This window comes from Thalia democratica, chromosome 6, assembly GCF_965202585.1.
Source record: "Thalia democratica chromosome 6, ktThaDemo2.hap1.1, whole genome shotgun sequence".
Classification (NCBI taxonomy): Eukaryota; Metazoa; Chordata; class Thaliacea; order Salpida; family Salpidae; genus Thalia; species Thalia democratica.
Genome location: NC_139170.1, coordinates 22,479,320 through 22,502,741, shown reverse-complemented (window position 1 = coordinate 22,502,741; position 23,422 = coordinate 22,479,320). Strand labels below are relative to the sequence as shown.

The 23,422-nt window shown below is 26.2% G+C and overlaps 1 protein-coding gene across 1 annotated transcript in view; it reads left to right on the top strand.

Annotated features, from left to right (window-relative positions):
- Positions 1–23,422, top strand: part of LOC145838897 (uncharacterized) — a 47,202-nt gene that overhangs the window by 5,447 nt on the left and 18,333 nt on the right. The window contains exons 2-5 of the mRNA XM_082946518.1: positions 239–397; positions 4,161–4,299; positions 8,289–8,350; positions 14,623–14,711. Of these exons, the coding sequence (XP_082802644.1) occupies positions 239–397; positions 4,161–4,299; positions 8,289–8,350; positions 14,623–14,711 (449 nt within the window). The remainder of the gene's footprint in view (positions 1–238; positions 398–4,160; positions 4,300–8,288; positions 8,351–14,622; positions 14,712–23,422) is intronic.

The following is a 23,422-nucleotide window of genomic DNA, read 5'->3' as shown; positions in this document are numbered from 1 at the left end:
GAAACTTTTTACAAAAAATAAAATATCTCAAAAGTTAAATGATATTTTTAAATTCTATAAAAACAGGCTTGTAGTTTGTATTTAAAGCTTTCATATAAAAGCCAAAGTTATTTTTTGTAAAAAAAAAAGTCGGACCCCCCCTATGGCCTTAATCAGCTTAAGTACAGTAAAATTAAATGTTATAAAATATTTCAATTTGAATTTTTATTATAAGTCTTACTAATAAATAAAAATCTAGTTGCCAAAAAGAAACCAATAAGTCTCAACAATAACAAAAAGAAGCCTAATTTCCTACTAGTTTCTAAAGTTGCTACAAAGAATCCTCATTTTGACACCTCGCCTCCAACAGTAAATAATAAGTGTAAAGAGAAAAAATCCATAAAAAATATTAATGGAGGTAATACTGTTTACTAGTTTTTTTTTTCTGTCTTTTATAAGCTAATAAAAAAATTATTACTTAAAACTTTTTTAAATACAATTTCAAGCTCTTTTAAAAACAATCAACAAAAAACATCGGCAAAAGTCTGCAGAACAGAAGTCCGGACTTTCGTTTGCCGTGAGACAAGCTCAAATTTAACAAAAGGGTTGATCATACCAATTTGATCATCAGACCACAAGTTTTGGTAGACTGAGACCGGTCTCAGTCTACTGAAACTTGTTGTCTGATGATCGAATTGGCATGATCAACCCTCTTTTAAAACCAAATGTTAATATTTTTATTTAAACAAAAAATTTTAAACTAATTAAAAATTTTTTTTATTAAACATCAGTAAATTAATTTATGTTCAATATTATAAATAAAATAGCTGAAAACCTTTAAATTAAATTTGTAAAAAAAATACTGTTTAGAAATGACTCAACATATTTTAGTACACATTTTGTTTGTGTTAAGATTTCAAGCTTAATTTTGATTAAATATGGTATTCCATTTATTAATACTTTTTTGATAATTTTAATTTTGAAATCTAATTAGTGATGTACTGAACTCACAATTTCAGGTCTGGCCAAACCCGGATCCAGACTTTTTTTCAAATTAGAACCCTTCCAGAACCGGATCCGGACTTTTTTTTCAATTTAGGATACGGCTGGAACCGGATCCGGACTCTTTCTTCAAATTAGAATCTGGCCGGAACCGGATCCTGACCTTTTTTTCATATCAAGATTTGTCCGGATCCGGATATCTGACAAAAATGGCAATATCCGGCCGGATCTGGACCAGGATAGTGAGTCCGGTACATCACTATTTTTCACATAAAAAGTAGAGCTTACATTTATAGTTTCAAAACTTCATTTCTATAAAAGCTAACAAAAAACTATGAATAACTTTAAATTTAGTATAAGGAAAATTGATAGAAAGATAAAGTACATCACAGAAACAATATCTGGTAGCTAAGATTAAAATCTTTTAAATATGATCAACTTGTAAAAATCAAGGAGGACCCCCCCTATAGCCTTACCAATCTAAAATCAATTAAAATCAAGTTCTTCAACAAAATTAACTAGAAAATCACAAAATATTGAAAACTTGATCAGCTTAAACTCATTGAACATCTAAAAGAAAACTAGCCTGAGTTTTTCAAAAATTCTTTAAACTAGCCTTACAATTTGGTAGTAAAGTTTTTAATTTTACAACATAGGTAAAGAGTTGCATTTCTAAAATTTTTATTTCATACTTTAAATGTAAACAAACATAAATTAGTCACGAGTTCAAAATGAGCCAATCACGGTAGGTGTTTAATTTTAACTGACGAAAATGACTCTTTTTGATTTACAAAGGGTTTGTTTTTAAAAAAATACTTATCTGTATGCATTTTTTTACTAACCAGATCCGAATAGGCCAGAACCGGATTCGGACTTTTTTTTCAAATTAGAATCCGGCCGGATCCAGACTTTCTTTTTAAATTAGAATCCGGCCGGATCCGGATATCAGACAAAAATGGCAATATCCGGCCGGATCCAGACCCGGATAGTGAGTCCAGTACATCTCTAATTCTAATACAGTACAGCAGTGCTTCTGAACCTTTTTCTAGTGGCGGAACCCTTTTTCAAAGTTCAACTTTTCCGCGGAACCCCTAATTTAATTTTACATAAAAAGTTTAATATAATATTTCCTGCAAAAAACAAAAGAATTTCAGTGAAAAATTATTTTTTAGCAAAACTATATCATTGTAAGAAATTATATCAATTGTAATAGTATTAAGTCAAGTCAAACTAAAAGTGCGCCAGAGGCAATAGGTCTTTTTTAATACTATATATACAAAAACGAAAACAAACACGATTAATTGCAACGCCATAAAAATCTTTCCTTGCTTAATAAAAACAAAATGAGAGCTACAAACAATAACGAAATGAACATGAACCTAATCGAACTCACAGATTACTGTAATAAACGGGTAAGATGCCTAACAAAAATTAATAAAAAACATTTAATGCGAAACTTGAACTTGTCTCTTAGCAACAAGCATGTCAATGCGCGGCTGGATTTTGGATAGACTGAGACGAAGACAGGCAGATAAGGTTTAAGTCAGCATATAGTTTCTTTGTTTCGTTTTAATGTTTGTAGAAAATCAATGAATGCTATAATTATATATGTTTTCCATTTTATGTGTTCCATTTATTTTGAAGTTTTATGATTTATGTTTTTTTCACTTTCAAATTTCTATTTTTAAATTTCGAAAGGCTTCGCGGAACCCCTGAGAGGGTGTCGCGGAACCCTAGGGTTCCGCGGAACCCCATTTCAGAAGCACTGCAGTACAGTATATAAGTTTGACTTATTTATTTTAATAATTTAATTTGTATGTAAGCTGAAGACAGCAAGTCCTTCTCAAAAGTTAGTAAGTATTAAGAAATTGTTTTAATTTGTATATTTAATAATTCATTTTTTATTTATTTTACAAGTAGTTCATTTTTATTTGAGTTATTTATAGCTTTTATTTTATTAACATCTTGAGCTTTATGAAGGTATTTTATTCATAATTGAATAACTGCATTGTTAATATCGAATAATAATTGAATAACTGCATGAAGATAGTAAATTTTTAGCATTAGTAAGTCAGTCTAAAAAGTTTAGACATTGAATAAGTAATGCTTTTTTGGCAATCATTGTAAAAGCCAAAGTTTATTTTAATTGCAACACTTTCACAAGTAGACTAAACAGATTGTATTCTATTTGGTAAACAACTTGATTTTTTTTAGATGCTGTCATGTAGATATAGTTATAATTCCTGTTTGAGATTAAGATATAGTGTTAAGTATTTTCAGCGTAAATTGTCAGTCTATTAGTACAGTAAAGACATTAATAGGGCTTTGTTATTTATAACTTAATAAAAATGCTGTTAATTTAACGAGTTATACAGAAAAAAACTTTATTTTAATAAAAGCTTACACTATATTACAAGTAGAAATATAAATGTTCAAAAATCATTAGATACCAAATATGTTTGCTAATAAAAGGTCAGTACGAAATAAATTGTAGAAATAGAACAAACACACTTAAAAAAATTCTCAATTTATTGAAAGTTAACCAATTTAATTATTTAAAGATTTTATATAGTAAATAACAGTACAGTTTATTTAGTATGGGTATATAAACTTAATATAGAGAAGTGTTGTTATTTTTCAATAAATTTAATACTTACCAAATTTCTGTTGAATGACCACCTTGTTTGGGTTTTCCCAGAGAACCTGCTTTTCATAAACAAAAGGTTGAATTAAATTTGTTTAAAATGAAACAGAAGCTCATTGTGACTAACTACAAACCAGGTTATAATAAAATCAAAAACTTTTTTTAATTATTTTTTGAAAATGTTTCTCCTTAAGTCTTTAATATTAATTTGAATTGTTGTAATTTCAATTGGCATAAAACTCTAATAAACATTTGCGCATACATTCTGCAAAGTCTCTTAAAGTTTGTTGTCTAGTCCTAGTGCATAGGAGGGGGTCAAACACTTTTAAAACAAATTTTTGGTTTTGTAATGAAAGCTAAAAGTATGTATGTATTAATTTAAAAATAGGAATATCTATTTTAAAAAGAGATAACCCCAATGACCTTAAGCGAATTACATCATGTATTTCTTCTTATAATTAACTGCTATTATCTTTGATGTATGAAATAATTCTTTAAGGATTTAAACTCTTTTAACTCAAAATGTTTTCAACAGAAAAATCTGTTGAGTACGAACTAAGCAAAAGTATTACGGACACATTCCCTATTTGTGAAAATCTAATTTTGAACGGAATAATAACTGTTGGAAAATCAGCTGAAAAAGTCTGCCACAAGCTAAGAAGAATGGAAATCAGGTGTTAATTTTTTTTACCTTATGAATCCGTGCTTCCATACAAGTGTATATATATATATATATTGTAATATACTGTAAGCTTTTATCGAGATAAAGTTTTTTTTCTATATAATTTGTTTAATTAACAACAATTTTATTAATTTAAAAATATCAAAGCCCTATTAAAGCCATAGGGGGGGGGGGGGGGTCCAACATTTTTTTTTACAAAAATTAAGTTTGGCTTTTATATGAAAGCTTTTAGTACAAACTACAAGCCAGTTTTTATAGAGTTCAAAAATATAATTTTACTTTTGAGACATTTAATTTTTTATTAAAATTTTCCAATATAAACGTATGGACCGCAAATTTTTTGGGGTCAATTTTTTTGGAAATTTAAAAATTTACCAAAAATCTATTTCCTCCTTCATTTTTCAAGCAATCTTCTTCAAATTTTCAGGAAAGGTTCCTTATAATAAAAGGAAAAAACGTTACTTTAGAATTTTAGTAATTCAAAAGTATTAAAAGTTAATCACAAAAATTAAAAAAAATATTGTTTTTTTTCAAAAAAAAAAAAATTTTACAAATTTTTTTATTAATTCCAAAGTAACAATTCTTTTTATTGTATAAAGATGAGACTGTGAAAGTTTGAAGAAGATTGGTTGAAAAATGTCGGAGGAGATAGATTTTAAATGAAATAGTCTTTTTTCGCTGTTTTAGTTTTCGCTTTCCATAGGGAACCTATTATGCGGCCCGACTTTGACTGGTTATATCTCAAAATATAATTTGAATTTTTTAAAACGATAAAAAGCATCTTAAAGCTTAGGAAAAACTCTATAAAATAAGATGAACTTGTAAAAAACATAGTTTACCCCCCTATGACCTTAATGTTTTTACTGTACTAATAAACTGACAATTTACGATGAAAATACTTAACACTATATTTTAATCTCAAACAGGAATTATAACTATATCTACATGACAAGTTCTAAAAAAAAATCAAGTCATTTACCAAATAGAATACAATCTGTTTAGTCTACTTGTGAATGTGTTGCAGTTAAAATAAACTTTGGCTTTTACAATGATTGCCAAAAAAGCATTACTTATTCAATGTCTAAACTATTTAGACTGACTTACTAATGCTAAAATTTTTAATTCAATCCTCGCTTTCTATAAAATTAAGCTAATGACATTTAAAAGTTTTGCTTTTATTTGTATTTTTTTAAGTTAAACAAAAAGAGGTATTTTAAATTTTTTCAAGACTTAGTTTTGTTAGGTAAATTTTTATCAAAGTTATAAGTTGTTTTAAATAGTTATTGATAATAATAAAAAATATTAACAATCAAAGTTGTGAAGTTTGATTGATTTCTTAGGAAATAAGCAAACAAATACAATGAAAAATAAAATTTTTCTTCTTAGAAAATATAGGATATTTTTTTTGTTATTTAATGAATTTCGACTTCTTTGTGAGCAAATTTGGTTGTATTTTATTGGTTGAATGTCGAATTGAACAAAATGGCTTAAAAATGAACTAAAACAGATAGACCAATTAAAAAATTAGTTACTTAAGTCTAGATTTCATTTCGTTTAAATTAAATTTTACATACAGTAATATCATTACAATGTACAAAAAATCTTCAAGCCTTTACAAATTAGTTTTATTTACAGTTTTGAGTTACTACGTTATAATATAATTTTTCACTATTTTTACTTAGTTACATAAATGTGTTTTAGTTCTATTACTTTGTTAAGGGTTCTAAAAACTTTCCTTATTTCTGACTTTTAGCACTTCTTATCCTCCTCAAATACTTGTGGATTGTCTTGAAACATGTTTTTATTTCTTAAAGAAGTTGCAAAGTTGCTGTAAAATTTAACACCTTGTTTGGCAACGTTGTTGACAATACTTATATAATTTACTATTACTTTTACGTCTGGGTAATCTTTGTCATTGTAATGATATTAACATCTCATTTTCGTATTTAAAAAGCGAATGTTGTGGAGTGTTTTGCGCAGATATTTGTGACGTGCTTCTAGTATTAAAAAAACAAACATATTTTTATAAAAAACAAACATTTTTATTATTTTAAGGAGTTAATTTCATTCCGACGCGTATATATCGGCGTTTGTCTTTCAAATACGCGTTAAAGTCAGTTGCAAAGTTAATCCGCGGTATGATCTAGTTACGATTAAGTTAAACGTTTTACTTCAATTATCGAGAATCAAGAAAACGTCTACATCGCGGAGTTGATGTTAGTATTTATGTAACTTTACGATTGTTGATACTTTTTATAGATTTTATTTGTGTCGTGATTTAATAGTTTCTTTCTTCAGAAATAAGAATTATTATTGAAAATAAATTAAATTGCATTTATTCAAAGTGGGTTTTATTCATAACTTAGGAATAAGTTTGTAACTATATTAAACTAGCTCGAAAGTAAAGTCCTATTTGGTTAAATCATTAACCCATTGTTCGAGAGGTTTGGTAAATAAAGTGAAAACTAGTGTGAAAACGACCTCATCAATTTGTTTTTAATAAACTTATCAATGAATGTTTGTGATATATTTATTAGTTTTTTTAAGAGAAAAAATTCTAAATACAGTAACCTCTCGCTTATTTACGCACATTGTGTCCACAGAAAAATGCGTAAAGATACAAGAGATCGTAAAGATATGAGAGGTATCAAATATACTTACTATAGTCACTGTTTTTTGATATTGCTTTAAGTTAAAAGCAGACTGAGGACTTTCCAACTTCTAACAGTTTGTTTATTTAGTTTATAAATATGAAAACAAAAGATAAAACTGTACATATATATAAAAAAAAAAGGATTTAAAATTATTTAAATTAATAATACTTATAAAAGAATTTTACTAATTTTTATAAGAAATATATTTTAACTTTATCTTTATTTAAATGTGACTTATTTGATACTTAACATTTATATTCTATTCTACTTAGCAAATTCAATTTTTAATTAAGCATTTGTTTACAATTAAGAAATGGTGTGGTGTCTATATTAAAATTTCTGTTGCTTTATCCTATATAAGGCAAGAGTGCTGTATTATTTATTTGTGTTTTAAACTCTCATTATTTCATTATACTTTCATTATTTAAGATAGTCATATTTTTTTCAGAATTTTAATTTAATCTCTTATTGTTAACATAATTGATTTTGTTACTGAGGTAGAACTAAATGTTTATCAATTAGTCAAGGAACATAAGTTTACCAAGTCTAAAGATATAGAGAGGTGAGATAGCATTTAAAAACATATTTTAAAATGAAAATATACAATAAACCTAATTTGTGCAGTATTAAAATAAACTAAATTTTTAATTATATAATTTTTTAGAGTTCTAAAATGCGTAACTAAACGAGAGTGCGTAACGTATAGAGTGCGTAGAGATGCGAGAGGTTACTGTACCTGTTTAAAATATATATTTAGAAATGTACAACATATTCAGAATTTAATTATAACTTCAAAATGTAAAGAAAGTGAAAAATGTATAAATTAAGATTTTAGCCCATGTTGACCTTTAAAAAATATCGATTAAACAAACATTTTAAACTGTCATTAGGTTAATTTTGGTAATAGCTAGGAAGCTATTTTTTGTCTAGTTTTTTATAGGTTTTGCAACTTTAAACATTTTCAACATGCTACTGAAACCATTCATGCTAATGCATGAACCCTCATAAAGGTACTAAAGCATCTTACTTGTTGTATAGTTTATCTGTTTCAAATTTTAACATAAAAACAACATCTAATTTAGTATAAACTTATTTTTTTTTTTTTGATTATAAGTATCCTAAAAAAGTAAGTATATTAAGTTTTGTAGGTATTTTAAAGTATTTCATTTTATTAAAGTTAGCGTACTTTTAGCATATATTAAAACTGAATAAGTTTTTTGACAAATATTTGTCTTAATAAAACTTGAATATTTCAAGGTGAATGTCCTTTTTATCACATAAATGTCATTTGTAGTTTACATAATTACTTATAACTTTTAAAACAAAGGACAGTCCAGGAAGTACAACTAGGCTTAAAGAAGAAATTTGACAGTCAATTCTCAAACGCAGGTTCGCTACTTTAAATGTTAAATGCTGATAGTTAGTTTGTGAATTTAAATAACTAGTTTTATATCGTAACTTTTTATTAAAAAAGTTTATTGAACATATTTGTGTGTAAAAAATTTAAAACAACGCATGGCATTATTATACAACTGTAAGATTTTTTAGTGTAATTTTGACTCCATTTTATTAGTAAAACATTTGTTCAACTGATGATAAAAATGAGGAGGGTTGTCACACGTTCTTGATAACTCTGGATACTTTATTTAATAGATCTCAGGATGACCCAGGATAACTGAGGCTAGTTTGAACTTAAAAAAAACTCAGGCTAAATTTAGAATTTTTTGAAAGCCCAGGCCAGTGTTTCTAAACCTGAAATGAGATTTAGTTGATCCAGTATCAGTTTTAGATTAAAAAGAGCTTATTTAAAATACTTTTAGCCTTGCGGCTAGCTCTTTATTTATAAAAAATAAAATTGTAGTTTTTATTTTGAATCTGAAATTAATATTTATCATGATTTTATTTTATATCAATAAGAAAATATTTCAAGATATTAAAGTTTAACAACATAGTTATCTTAAGTTGTACTAATACTTTAAATTTGATATACAAATAAAATATTTCTTAAATTAGTGTATCTCATTATTTTAATAAATATATATATATATACAATATGGTGCTTATAATATTAGAAAACTTGAAATTTTCATCTCAAAAAGTCCTTAGACGTGGCAATTATCACAAAAACACATTGTGCAAAATTTTGATTTAGATAAAGTTTCATGAAAGCATTTCTTAACTTGTTGAAAAAAAAACTTGAAATTCAAGAAACTTACAAAAAATGATAAAATACATAAAATCAAGAGTTGTCTCTGTAAAGATTTCTTTAAGTTGTTTTAAATAGTGCACAATGTGTTTTGGGATAATTGCCACATGTAAAAAAATTCCAGCTTAAAACTCTAAGCTTAATTTTTTTGGTCCTGTATATTCAGTTTGAATTGTGGTTGTTTTCAGAAGATCACAATTCGCTAAGATGAAAGTTTCTTCTATTCATCTAAATTTTTGCACAGGGTGTTTTTGTGATATTTGACACGAAACTCAAATGTCCCGTTTTTGTAAATACCCTAATATACAGCCTTTCTTAAAAAAAAAAGAAAAATATTAATTATAAGTAGTTTGTGCCGGAGGTGCCAAACTTTTAAAAAGGGTTAAAACTCATGATGACTCAGGCTAGTTTAAGGTCATTATAAATATTTTTTGGTCGTTCAGAACAGTTTTTTACTCAAAAAGAGTGGAGACCCTGAATGAAGTATAATGTTGTCTGGTAAATAATAAACTATTTTTTTCAACATATAGGGGGCTTAAAAACTTTACAAATTAAACTTCCAAAATATGGAGCTAAAGTAAGTTTTCAATTATCACTAAAATCATTTTTATCCTTTTACACTAGTGGTTTGTGCTACGCAATAGTTTATAAGTATTTTTACTTATATTTTTCCAATTTTTTATGAAATTAAAGATGTCCTGATTAATGCCCAACTTAAACCTTTGAGATTTTATTTTACGTTGTCTTAAACACAGTGACAACTAAACTAATAAATGATGCTACTTTTTTCTTTGATTGTAGTAATAACTTTGTAGATTCCTGTAAAGTGTAAAGGGTTTATTAATGTACTCCATTTACTCAGGATAATTCAGGCTAGTTTGAACTTTTTTGAAAAACTAAGGCTGACTCAGACTAGTTTGGATATTGTTTCTTAATCACAGAGTAGTTTTTTTTTGTTGATTTTGTTTTTATTTTCTTTATTTTTTGGTATCATTATTGTATCTAAGCTTGATTAAAAGTTTTTTTCAGTTTTTGTATGATGTAAATTATCTTTAAAATATTTTCTCACAATTGGGCCAACTCAGACTTGCTTGATGTAATTAAAGCTAGTTTATGTTCCATTATGCTGGATGTTTTGCTGTCCGCTCGACAGGCTTACTGACGCCAGCGGAGGTGGCACTACTTGAGAGTCTACTGCAACTCTAGCAGGCTGTCGGCTAGTGCCTTTTTCCATAAATATCTTACAAAAGGGTTTAACCCAGTGTGCTCTTTTTACTTGAGAATTATTTGTAATAGACATTATAATCAAACTAAGAATCTAACTATAACTTTTTAGCAAAATTAGATTATAAATATTCCTTCAACTCTAATAACTTTGTGATCTACCTTATTAGCAAACTTAGACTAAAAATACTCTTAATCTAAAATCTTTGTAATCAAGCTTATTATAAATGTTGTTTAAACTTTAATAGCTTTAGAAATTTTATATTATGAATTAGTTATGAACTATAGGGTTGCTTGTTTATTTGTTTAATATATAACAGCTTGTTTACTTATTTAATATGTATCATCAAAAACGAAATAAAACAATAAAGAATAAATTCAAAAGATTTACAGAATAATTAGTTTCCTACTTTCTAACAAAGCTCCAAATAATACTTCAAGAAAGGTGGACAAAACAATAAAACTCAAACTGAATACTTATTTTTGTTTCGAAATTATATACCTTTTCTTAGTTTGACGTTACTATTAAGTTTGTTTATTAAAAAAAATGGCGCATAACCTAAAGTGTTCTTTAACATTGATGGCTGACATGTTATATTGCCTTTAAGATGGCAACCATGCATACATGTTTTTTTATACAACCTTACTTACTTGCTGAAATTTTTCATTGCAAACCTTTGTTTATCATTACAACTATTAAAACTAAGTTTATCTTAACATAAAGTTTTAGGTTACTTTAAAGCAAATTCTCGCACATGTTTAACTAAAGTAACCTTCTGCCAATGTTTGCACATTGGGTCCACAGCAAAAATGTGTAATTAAAAAAGAGGACGTAATTAAACGAGAGGTAGCAAATGTTACTACTATATTGACTGTTTTCTGTTTGGAAACAGTTTGGAAAATATCCCAATTTTAATCACTTGTTTACTTCACTATTTTTCATTCAAGTTGTACATATGAGTGATGATTAAGACCATCAATCTCAACGCACAGTTGTGTTCTTCCAAAGCTGTAGCTGGTCTTGGAGAACATTACGAATTATTGAAAGCCACGTGCCAAAAATTTTAAGCTTGCGGTGCAAAGCAAGTGTAACATAAAAACGATTTAAGCTGAAAAAATTGTCACATTAAATTTAATGATATATTTATAAGAAAAAAAAAGATGTGAGTAATGTATTTATTTAATACCATTGCCATATTTTACTGAAAAATTTCTTATGAACTTTTATTTAAATGGTAATAAGTACGTAGTGAAGATCACTCTATTATATTGTTTGTGTTGTGAACTTTTATTATTGTTAGTTTATTTAATAAATTTTTTGGGGTCCAAAAATTAGATAAAAAATATCGACAAGTACTTTAAATTTTTATTGAAGAAGGAATTTTTTTGATACATGCTTTTCAACTACTATTGTGTGTAACTCAGCTATAGAATATAATATCAACATTTATAAAAGCTTGATAATGGATACGTCATAATGAGTTTAGATTAAAAATGTGAAATAAATATTGTTTAGAAAAGAAATTGGGAATTTAAGTAAACAAGACTTTTTTAAGCATATGTAAGTAAATAGAAACTTAATTTGGTAAAACAAAATTACAATAAAGTATATACATACAAGTTTCAAAGTTATATAAACGTAAATAATTTATAAACAGGCTATTATAGCGTTTGAAGTAAAATATAGCTAACGAAATTTAGTAAATGTACTTACTTAAAAGGAATAAAGCTGTAGTATTAAAATATTAAAGTTTCAGGACAATTACATTAAAAAGTACTTACGCAATTGAAAAAAAAACAGTTTTAAATTAAACTAAAAAAAAAAAAACTATAACAACTATACAAGTTAGTATTGTAAAAAAACTTTTGTTTAGAAAGCGTAGGCTCAAGGCTTTTATAAAAAAAATTCTAAAAGATATATGTTACGTCCTTTATGTAATGTTGTAAATTTATTATCATTATAATGTTTGGAGCATTCTTGACAGTTTATTAAATGATCTCGAATTGCCGAAGAACTTTTGGTAGGTTTATTACCTCTATTGGCCATCCAGTTTCTGGGGATTTTGATTCATGCTGGGCCCTTCTCAAATGGAATCTCTGAGAAGCTCTCTCGATGTATTCACTGTCACAGTGACACTTAAATTGAAAGATTACATTATTATTTTCAGGATCGGAAGTATTATCTTTATGTATTCCATCTAAAGGTTTTCTAGTGAAGTGACTAATTCGAAGATTATCTGCTCCTAATGTACTATTGATTGTGTGTTTCACTTAATATCCTAGGAAATTAGTTTCATTACCTAAGTAGGGAAGTCTTATGTACACAAGGCACTTTTTTGGGCCTTGTTTTGTAGAATTAGTTAGTATTATAATTGTCTTGTCAACCGTTCTCTTGATAGTATACTCTGGGTAACCTAACGATCCTAATATACTACTAATATGTTCAATTTCTTCATTTAATTTGACTTTTGAGCTGGTCAAGGGGTTACTGTATATATATTTTTTATTGATTTGTTTTGTTTTTATTAACTTAGAGTTCTGATTCTTTTTAGTTAATAGTAACTCATGTCATTTGAACTTTAAAAATAGAAAAACCTCAAAAATACTTAAACTGTTTCTCAAAAGTTGTCAATTAACTAAAAATTAAAGTGTTTTCATTTAAAATCTGTTTAATTATTACCATAAACACACATTCACCATAACTTCTTAGGCTAGTTTGAACTTAATTAAAAATCTTAGGCTAGTTATTTCGACTTTTTTTTTACCTGGTTTTAATTAAGATCTTTTGTTAGTATTTTAAGTATTTAAGCTTGATAAACAGGTTTTTTTTTATCTGGATTATATTATTATTTTTTAGATTTTTTCACAAACAAATTTCAGGTTAGCTTGATGCAGCTCAGGCTTTTTTTTTCTCAAATAGTGACAACCATCTATATATCTTGAAAAATTAAACAACATTACTTTCTAATCCAGATGATATAAAAAAAAATTGAAACGACATTGAGCGTTTCTAAAATTGATTTATAAAACAATAAAAAATGATTTAAATATGGAGCTAAAAATGATGCGGTAATCTGCTTGAAAGTAACTAAAGTTTTGTATTACCAGATAAGACTTTTATAAATCTTTATATTTAAGCCATGAGGGGAGGGTCCAACATAATTTTTATCAAAATTAACTTTGGTTCTGTATGAAATCTAAAATTATACACTATAGATGCTTAAATTTCATAGAATACTTTTCATAGAATATAAAACAATTTATAATTTTTTGAGAGTTGTTAAACAGTCCCATAATAAGTTTGCGATACAAATCTATATAAAAGATATTTTTCATCGCTGATTTTCTCAGAGTTTTGAAAAAATTACTAATCATCTATCTTCTTAAATTTTTAATTCACTAACCTCAAGTTTTCAGGAAATATTACTTTCAATAATAGACAAAATCCTATTTTAACGATTCAAAAGTATAAAAATAAAAAAGTTTGATTACCAAGTTATAAAAAAATATTATTTTGTAAATTTTTTAATGATAAACAATTTTTTTACCTTAAATCAGAAAATTCTTTCAATAGGATTGTTTATTAAAAGTTAAGATTAAACTGAAAAAGTTTGAGAACGATTGCTTAAAAACTGTATGCTAAAATAGAATTATTTTTTGATGTTTATATTTTAGTTTTACTTAAATAATTTCGAAAAAACTTAAATAAAAGTAGTATTTTCAATAATTTAACTGTTAAGTATTAGACTTTTTAGTTAAAATTAATATTAACTAATTTCCACTTTAAGCACAACGTTTTTTGGGTGAAAAGTGCGAAGTCAAGAGGAAGAATACTGTACATTTAAGTTCTAACATTTGTTTAATTAATTGGTTTAAAGTAAATTGAAGTTAAAAGTAAAAGCTTTTATATGTTGCAGCCAGTGATAATTTTTACATGTGATATTTGTGATATTTTCAAGTCACCAAGGTTGTTTGAAATTAAACCTGGAACAAACGTAAATAGCAGTTTTTTAATTTTTAATTATTACTAAACTTTATTTTATCTTGTCTCTGCTTTATTTTCTGAGGCATTGCGTAATTTTAGACAAAATTTAATTTTAAAACTAAGTCATAATCAATAATGATATTAAAGATATATATAGTACTAATTTTTAAAGTTCAGTGTACCATAAGTTATAAATGTTTAAAAATTAATTTTGTAATCATTTAAAGTTAGGTATATTTTTTACAGCCTGTGATATAATTAGTAAAAGCTTAAATTCGCCTTCTTCAGTTTGTTCTGATAAACCTAAAGATGGTTTGAAGCTAAAAGAAAACTATGTAAGTTGTTTACAATTTATATTATTAATTTATATATTTTAATTTATTTAATAGGTCATAACTAAAATTAATAGTTCAACTAATCTTTAGATTATTGAGCAATTATATGTTAAGCTTTTTTTAGTGTTTAATAAAGTATTTTTAAACGTAAATCTTAAGTTTTTATCTCAGTAAACACTTTTTACAACAGTGATTAATACTTTACACACCTTTACAAATAAAACAAGTATATATGTTTTAAACTTTATTACAATCAAGTTCTATTTTATTCACTAAAAGTTCATAAGCTATAAAAGTTTAATTATTAATTGTTTGCGTTTGTTACAATAAATAAATTTAATTTCTCAATCTTAGAATGATAATTTACTTACTCTAATTGTCTCTAAAGTTTATAATTAACTTGTTTGACAAGTTTGTACAAAAGGTTTAATTTTGTATTGTTTCATTAATTGCGTTTATTAAATAAGGCAGTGATTTTTTCCGAAGTTTTAGTGATATTTGTAACTTTCTTGATGCTACTATACACTAAAATAAATATTTTTATATTAATTTATTTTTTATTTTTTTTTCTGTTATTTTTTACTCTCGTGCAAAATTGTCTTCGTGCAATTTTGACCTGTTCTCAAAATATAATATATAGAATTAGAATCATGTTATTTTTTATACTTTATTGGTCGGCTTATTTCTGTCAGTCTAGTAATATTTATTTTTTAAGTTTTCTTTTTAGGATTTTTTATTCAAAAATAAGTGTTTCATAAAGTTTGATTTAAGAGTTATGTCTTATTACAACATTTTTACAAAGGCGTCTATCGTTTTTGATTGATAAAAATATTTAGGCTAGTAGAAAGCTTAGAGAAAGCGTTACACCTTTTGAATTGAAAACTAACAAAAAAGGTTGTTTTTTATAAATTTATTAATTTTAAGAAGCACTTAAAAAATTTCTAGTCATTTTACTTGAATAATTCTATTTTAAAATTTAAATATTTCTTATTATACAAGTTCTATCGAAGTTATAGTATAGTATACTTGTAAATGTACAATTTAATATATAAGTCAAAAAGATTCTATTTACTGAACACAATTTTATAAGCAGTTATTATTTGTTAGCAGGTATTACATTTTCTAACTTCTTTGAAGCTGATATAGTTTCAGAAAAAGCAACTAATTATTATCAGGTATGATTTTATTAGCATAGTACTGTTTCTTTTGATAGAGTATTAATTTACAAGCTGGGTAAATAGAGTTGACAAACTGCTGCCTGCAAAGCAAAATATGCGGCCAGTGATGTTCTTTTCAGCTAAATAAATAAACTAATTTGAAACAAAAGAAATTAATTTAATAAAGGGTCCTAAAAATGTATGCAATTGTAAACATAATTATTGTAAATTTGAACTTTTTTATAATTTAAATAAATTTCAACATGTAAAAAAATTCACAAATATCATTCTGTTGTCCTGTTATCTCATGTTCCCAAACTGTTGTCCATTTTTAGGGCTGCCACAAAGTCGGGAAAAGTTAGGACATTAAATAAAAACTTGCTAATTGTTAACAAAGTCTTAAATCACTAAAAACTGCATTTTGATAATGTTATTTTCTTGAAAAAAAATTGCTTTTGCAGTTCATCTTTTTTTCAGAATCTAAATTTTTTTGCCCTATTGAATGTGAATTTACAAATATTTCGAAGGAATTGTTCCATGATGTGTAACATCGCTTCGGGTTGTTAGCAGTGTCTTGAACAGAACAAACAACAATTTTAGAGGGAACGGGTCACTTTTAAACGAGCGTCACTTTTTCACGAGTAGACACTTTTGCACGGCGATTCTTTTGCTCTCAGGGTCACTTTTGCATGTCTTCAGTTTTGCACGAAGGTTCACTTTTGCACAAAGTACACACTTAAGGTATGCATCTGTTTAAAGTGCGCATCCGCGTTAAGTACGCACCCGCGTTAGTTACGCGAAAAGTACGCACTAAATGTCAAGATAAACGAAACAGAAAACATTATGATGTACTTTACTCGGGTGTGTACTCAACGTGGGGGTGCATATTTTACGTGGGTGGTAGCTTAACGCAGGTGCGTACCTCTTTAAGTGCATACTTTGTGCAAAAGTGACGCCATGCACAAGTGACCCTGCGTGCAAAAGAGTCGCCGTGCAAAAGTGACACCCAACCGTTTTAGAACATGCGATAACAGGACAATACAATGATATTTGTAAATTCTTTTACATATTGAAATTTGTTCGAGTTATAATAAACTCTAAATTTAAATTATTTATAGTATGTATACAATTTTTTGGACACCCTTAATTACAATTAGGCTCTTGTTTAATAGTTAAAATTGTTTATTTTTACAAATTTTTTTTAAAACAAGGTTTTTACTTAATTACTACAATTATTTTGAATAGATAGGGTTCCAAAACACCTTTTACTGTACACTAAGGCCCGCAACCATTTTTTAGAAAAGTTAACCTTATAAAAAGCTGTCAACCCCAAGTTTAAATTTTAGTGATGCTATAGAATTAGTATAATTATTTGAGTTCTGACTTAGTTTTAATGATTTTTTGTTATAAATACTATATTTTGTTTATACTTAGCTGATAAAAGAGCTCATTAGTATTATTTAAAAAACGAGATTAGTTGCATGTAAGATACAATCTTTTAAAAAGAAAAAAATATAGATTGAACTTGAATAAAATTTGTAACTAGAAGTTAACACAGAGTCTTAAAATCCAAAAAGAAATTAACATAGTAAAGCTGGTTTTTATATATAAATATAAAGTATCTTTTTATCGAGCTGAATTTTATATATATTTAGAATTATTAAAATATAAAGAGCTTATTTGTTTATAAGCCTTGCTTGTGTTTGAAAGAGCAACCTTAGATTATTAGTTGTAAAATAATTAGTTAATATTTTTTCAAGTTTCAAGTTGCGTCAAAAAAAAGCAACGAATCAAATGAAGAGACAATGTTAAGTTGGCATTCTACAAGTCGATCCACTTTATGTATGTTTTAATGCTATTTTTGTTACAGAAAGTTCATGATAACATACTTATATCGATGAAAGTTAGGTTTAACTTGAAACAACAACCAGAGCTTTACTAATTTCTTATAATCAGGGTGGCCACTAAACCCGGTATTCGAAAAATTTTGAAAAAGAAACTGAAAAAACTTGGAATTTTAAACAAATTTTACACGTCAAGTAGTATAATTTTAGTTTGATATAAACAATCTATCATATAGATATAAAATTCTATTCAACGATTGTTACTTTAGCTTACCTTGTTTCTCCTAAAGGGATAAATATTTTAAGTGTAAGTTTTTCATGCAGATAAAAAGCAAGTCATCATCAAATTTTTTATTAAAGAAAACATTTAAAGTAGCTTAACAGTATCTTTTCGATGTTGTTATAATATTTAACCTTAAACTTAACTTTAAACTAAAAATAGACCAAAAATGTATACTTTCAAATACCTGGAAGAAATTCATAAAACCTGAATAAAATTTTTCAAAAACCAGTGGCCACCCTGTATAATAGATCTAAAGCATAATTTATTGTACTAAAGTTAGTACTAATATTTTGTTATTATATGTTAACATTTTTGTAACTTCACTAATTATAAACCGTTCTTTTTATACAATAAACAAAAGATGCAAGGTTTTTTAATTTTAAAAATGCTTAAAATCATAAATATCATGAATAAATAATAAATGCAACTCATTTTCAGTTTACTCATAATACAGAAGTTACATAAATTTAAAATAGTTACAAAAATCTTACTTAATCCAAAAAAATTACGCACCGAAACTTCTTAAGTTTTGCCTTTTGTTTATATCATCTAAAAATCATAAGAAATAACAATGAACGGTTGACATATTAGGACAATTTGAGAATTTTAATCGGTATTATGTTATTACGGTTTATATCACAATATAATTAATTAATACTGTCATATTTTAACGAATAACAGTTTGTGACACAGTTTTTTTAAATATAAGTAGCAAACTTCTAAACGTAAGCTCTATTTTTAAAGTTTCAATAAACAAGCTATTAGCTTATTTTGGATAGATAATATCAATTACAAAATAAAACTGTTAGATAAACAAATTTATCATAAATATGTTGTTAATGTACTAGAAAAATTGTATATGAATACTCATTTTGTAAGTTAAAAAAGTGTATTTAATGTTTTCATAAAGCAGTCAACAGAATAAAATTGCTAATCAGAATAGTAAAACATTTAGCTAACTATAATCTTTTTGAAAATGTAAATAGTTGCGTCATAAAGAGTCAAAAGTAAATAGTCTGTGTAAAGCAGTCAAGCGTTTAGTGTCGTGGGCCAAATTTCGAAAAATACTTTGCCTGTTACAGTTATAGTTTTAGTTTTTACTCTTCATAGCTGACCCGAATTATCTAGTGTAAGTTTCGAATTTCCTGTGAAATGTACAATAAGACTTTTTTTTACTCTACACTTTGAAACCCAGAATATCTAGTGTAAGTTTCAAAGTTTCTTATTCGCGTGCTACACTTGCAAGTTTGCTGACCGCACGTATTACCTATAATGGGCCGCATCCCAATCAAAATGAAAATGTGCTTGCGGGCTGCAGTTTGCCGAACTCAGGTGAAAGATTTAAATTTTGGATTAAGTAATTTGTTACTTATTTAAAGTTATGTTTAAGATAAGAAAACATTTCAGATTTCCGAAAATTAAAGCTGGATTTAAAGGTAAAACATTTCAAAAACAAATAACAATCAGAGGTCTAAAAACCTGCTGTTTATATAGTTGTACGTATCTCATTGTTTAGAAATTTTTGACTCACGAGTTCTAACGAACAACGATTATAGAACTTGATTATAGAAGTGGTAGGTGTATCTCGCTCTAGATAGAGTTTTCGGGACGGTTCAAAATTGCACGAAGATACTTTTGTACCAAAGGTCAATTTTGCTCAAATTACATTTTTGCACGAGAGTAAAGAAAAACAAAACTTGAAGATAATTAGATAGAAAAAAAGCTACCGACCAAGGTTGAGGGTTAGGGGTAACAGTGATAGTGAAAAATAAATAAGTGAAAATAACAAAAAATAAAAAAGTATTTAAAAAAGAAGAAAATAAAAAATATATTATAAAATGAAAAAAAAACACCGTACCGAGAGAGGGTTAGGGGTGAGAGTGATGGTAAAAAAAAATCAAGAAATTTAAAAGAAAATAAGTTACCGACTGAGGTTAAGGGTAACAGTGAGAGTAAAAAAAAAAAGATAATAAATCTGAAAAATAATATTAATTAAAAGATTAAAAAATTCAACCCGTGAAAAATGTCTTTTCGTACAAAAGTGTCTTCGTGTAAAATTGACCCTTCGTGCAATTTTATCCCCTCGTGCAAGTTTGACAGCTACCAAGAGTTTTTAATCTACATTCCATGTAGTTCTCAGCCCAACTAAGATTGTTGAGGAGGTGTTCATGTATGGATAGTTGTTCACCTTTAGGCTTTTCGTCGCAATTTAAATTAAACCTTTTTAGCTTTTTCTTAAGTTGCTGCTCTAGCCTGACATGAAAACATTGTGGCGGTTTTTTTATGTGTACTATTTTATGGGTAGAATTGCTTGCAATCAATTTGCCCATAATTTGATGTGGTGTCATTAAAATTATCGGTAGTATTAAGATGTTGCTGCAATTAAGTTGCTGCAATTAAATGAAAAATAAAACAGTGTCTAGGCCTTATTTAAGTATTATGGATAGTTTTTGTAGTTAAGATTTAATAAACAAATAAATAAAAAACAACTTAAATACAAAAAAACTAGTTGTTTGATTTATACGTACATTTATTTAAATTATAATTTGTAAACTAAAAAAGTAGTGGCTAGACTTGTTAATTTTTTATTTTAGATTTAATAAAGAAAATAAACAAAAACTTGTATACACCAGGGTTGTCACTTTACCTGGAAACCTTGAAAAACCTGGGATTCGACAATTTAGGCAAAAATAACCTAGAAAAACCTGGAATTTCAAAAATTTTGAAAAAAAAACATGGAAAAACCTGGAAATTTGATCATAAAACCTGGAAAAACCTGGAATTTTTAATAATTTTATCATTATCATTAGTAAATTTCGATTTGACACAAAAAAATTATCATATAAATAAGATTTCTTTGTCATCATCAAAAATTTTTTTATTAAAAAACACAATTAAAGTAACTTCACAGTATCTTTTCAATGTTTTTATACTACTTAATGCAGTTTCTTATATAGAAATTAACCTAAAACTAAAAATAAATCTAAAAATGTGTACTTTTAAAAACCTGGAAGAAATTTGGAAAACCTTAAAAATTTGTAAAAAACGAGTGGCAACCCTGATACACTTGAACCAATTGGTTATTTATAAGTTTTATTTTTTAATTTATTCTAGTAAACTTATAGAAGTAGTGGCTTTGCCTTATGTGTACTATTGTATGGGCACTATTTTATGTGTTGAATTGCTTCAATCAATTCTGCCCATAATTTTATGTGATTTCATTTAAATTATGGGTAGTATTGAGATGTTGCTGCAATTAAATGAAAAATAAAACAGTGTCTAAGCCTTATATAAATATTACGGGTAGTTTTTGTAATTAAGATTTTATAAACAAAAAATAAAAAAACGACTTAAATACAAATAAACTTATTGTTTTATTTATATGTACATTTATTTAAACTATATTTTGTTAAAATTTAATAATTAAAAATTTTGTTCAAATTATAAAACAGTGCCCATAAAGTAGTGCATATAATGCAAAGCCACTATTTCTATAAGTTAACTAAATATAAATTACATATATACAATTATAAATCAAACAATTGGTTTATGTGTGTTCAAGTTTGATTTTTTTTTGTTTATAACATCTTAAATACAAAAACTATCCAAAATATTTATAATATGCCAAGCCATTACTTTTGTTAGTTTAGAAAATGTAAATTTATGATAATACTTATAAATCAAACAGTTAGTTTAAGTCTATACAAGTTTTTTTTTCTTTATTAAATCTTAAATAAAAAAATATTTATAATCTTTTAATAAGTCTAGCCACTAATTTTGTTAGTTTACAAAATATATTTTAAATAAATGTATAAATAAATCAAACAATTAGTTTTTTAGTATTTAAGTTTTTTTTTTATTTTTTTGTTTATAAAATTTTAACTACAAAAACTATCCATAATATTTTTATAAGACCTAGACACTGTTTTATTTTTCATTTAATTGCAACAACATCTCAATACTACCCACAATTTAAATGAAATCACATCAAATTATGGTCAGAATTGTTGAAGCAATTCTATACATAAAATAGTGCCCATAAAATAGTACACATAAGGCTAAGCCACTACTTCTATAAATTTACTAAGGATAAATTAAAAAATAAAACTTATAAATAAACAATTGGTTTAAGTGTATACAAGTTTTTGTTTATTTTTCTTAATTAAATCTTAAATAAAAAAATTGTTCTTAATCTTTTAATAAGTCTAGCCACTACTTTTTTAGTTAACAAAATATAATTTAAATAAATGTAATATAAATCAAACAATTAGTTTTTTGTATTTAAGTTGTTTTTTTATTTTTTATGTTTATAAAATCTTAACTACAAAAATTATCCATAATATTTATATAAGGCCTAGACACTGTTTTATTTTTCATTTAATTGCAACAATATCTCAATACTACCCATAATTTAAATGAAATCTCATCAAATTATGGGCAGATTTCATTGCAGCAATTCTACCCTTAAAATAGTACCCATAAAAAGTCCTACCGTTAAAACATTGAGATGTACGACCTACGTGGTTATTCCGCATCGAGATTCTCGCATAATAGCGTGTTTTTAGTGTTCGTGTTGTTTTCGGTTTTTATAATGTTTTATTTTTCAATTCAGTATTAAGTAAACTTTCTACAATCTTAAATATTTTCATTCTATTAACTCTATTTTGAACATAACTTTAAACCACTAAAGTATAAGTTAATCCAATATTAAAGCTTTATACAGGCTATTTACGTTTGACGTAACTGATTTAGCTAAATATTTAAGAATCTCTGTACTTAACTAAAATTTATGCTATCCTTTTGTCAGTTTTGCAATTATACTCTGAGGAAAGCTATAAAAAATTTAAAAATAAACCTTCTGAACATTAAAAATATACAAATTAAGTATGTAAATTTTTTTACGAAAATCAGTACCAACACAAAACTTTTTATTAATTTTACCAATTAAAACATTTGAAGTCGAAATAAATTTTAAACAATACACAAAAAACACTCAGTGCAAGAATCCAGATATATATCACCCTATTTTCATCAGTGGATAAATAGCAATAACTATAAGATAAATTTAACTTATTTAGTAACAATAGTAATAATCATGAATAAATATTAATTACAAACAAAGTCAATTGCACAAAACTAATCAAAATACTAATAATTTAAAGAGTACTAAAATTTTTACAAATTTAATTGTTCTACTAATATTATGTTTGATATTATCATATTTTTCTCCTATTATTTCTTAAGGCCTCCTATTTGAAGCTTATAGATTTTTTTATGATGTTAGGTAATTCAAGTTTATATAAATTTAAGTTAATTTATTCTACGTATTTAATAGTCAATTTTTCTCAAGCTCTAAATAACCAAGAAGAATGTTTTGAAATTGACAATAGTACTGATCGAAGAAAAAGTATTAATTTTACTGCATGC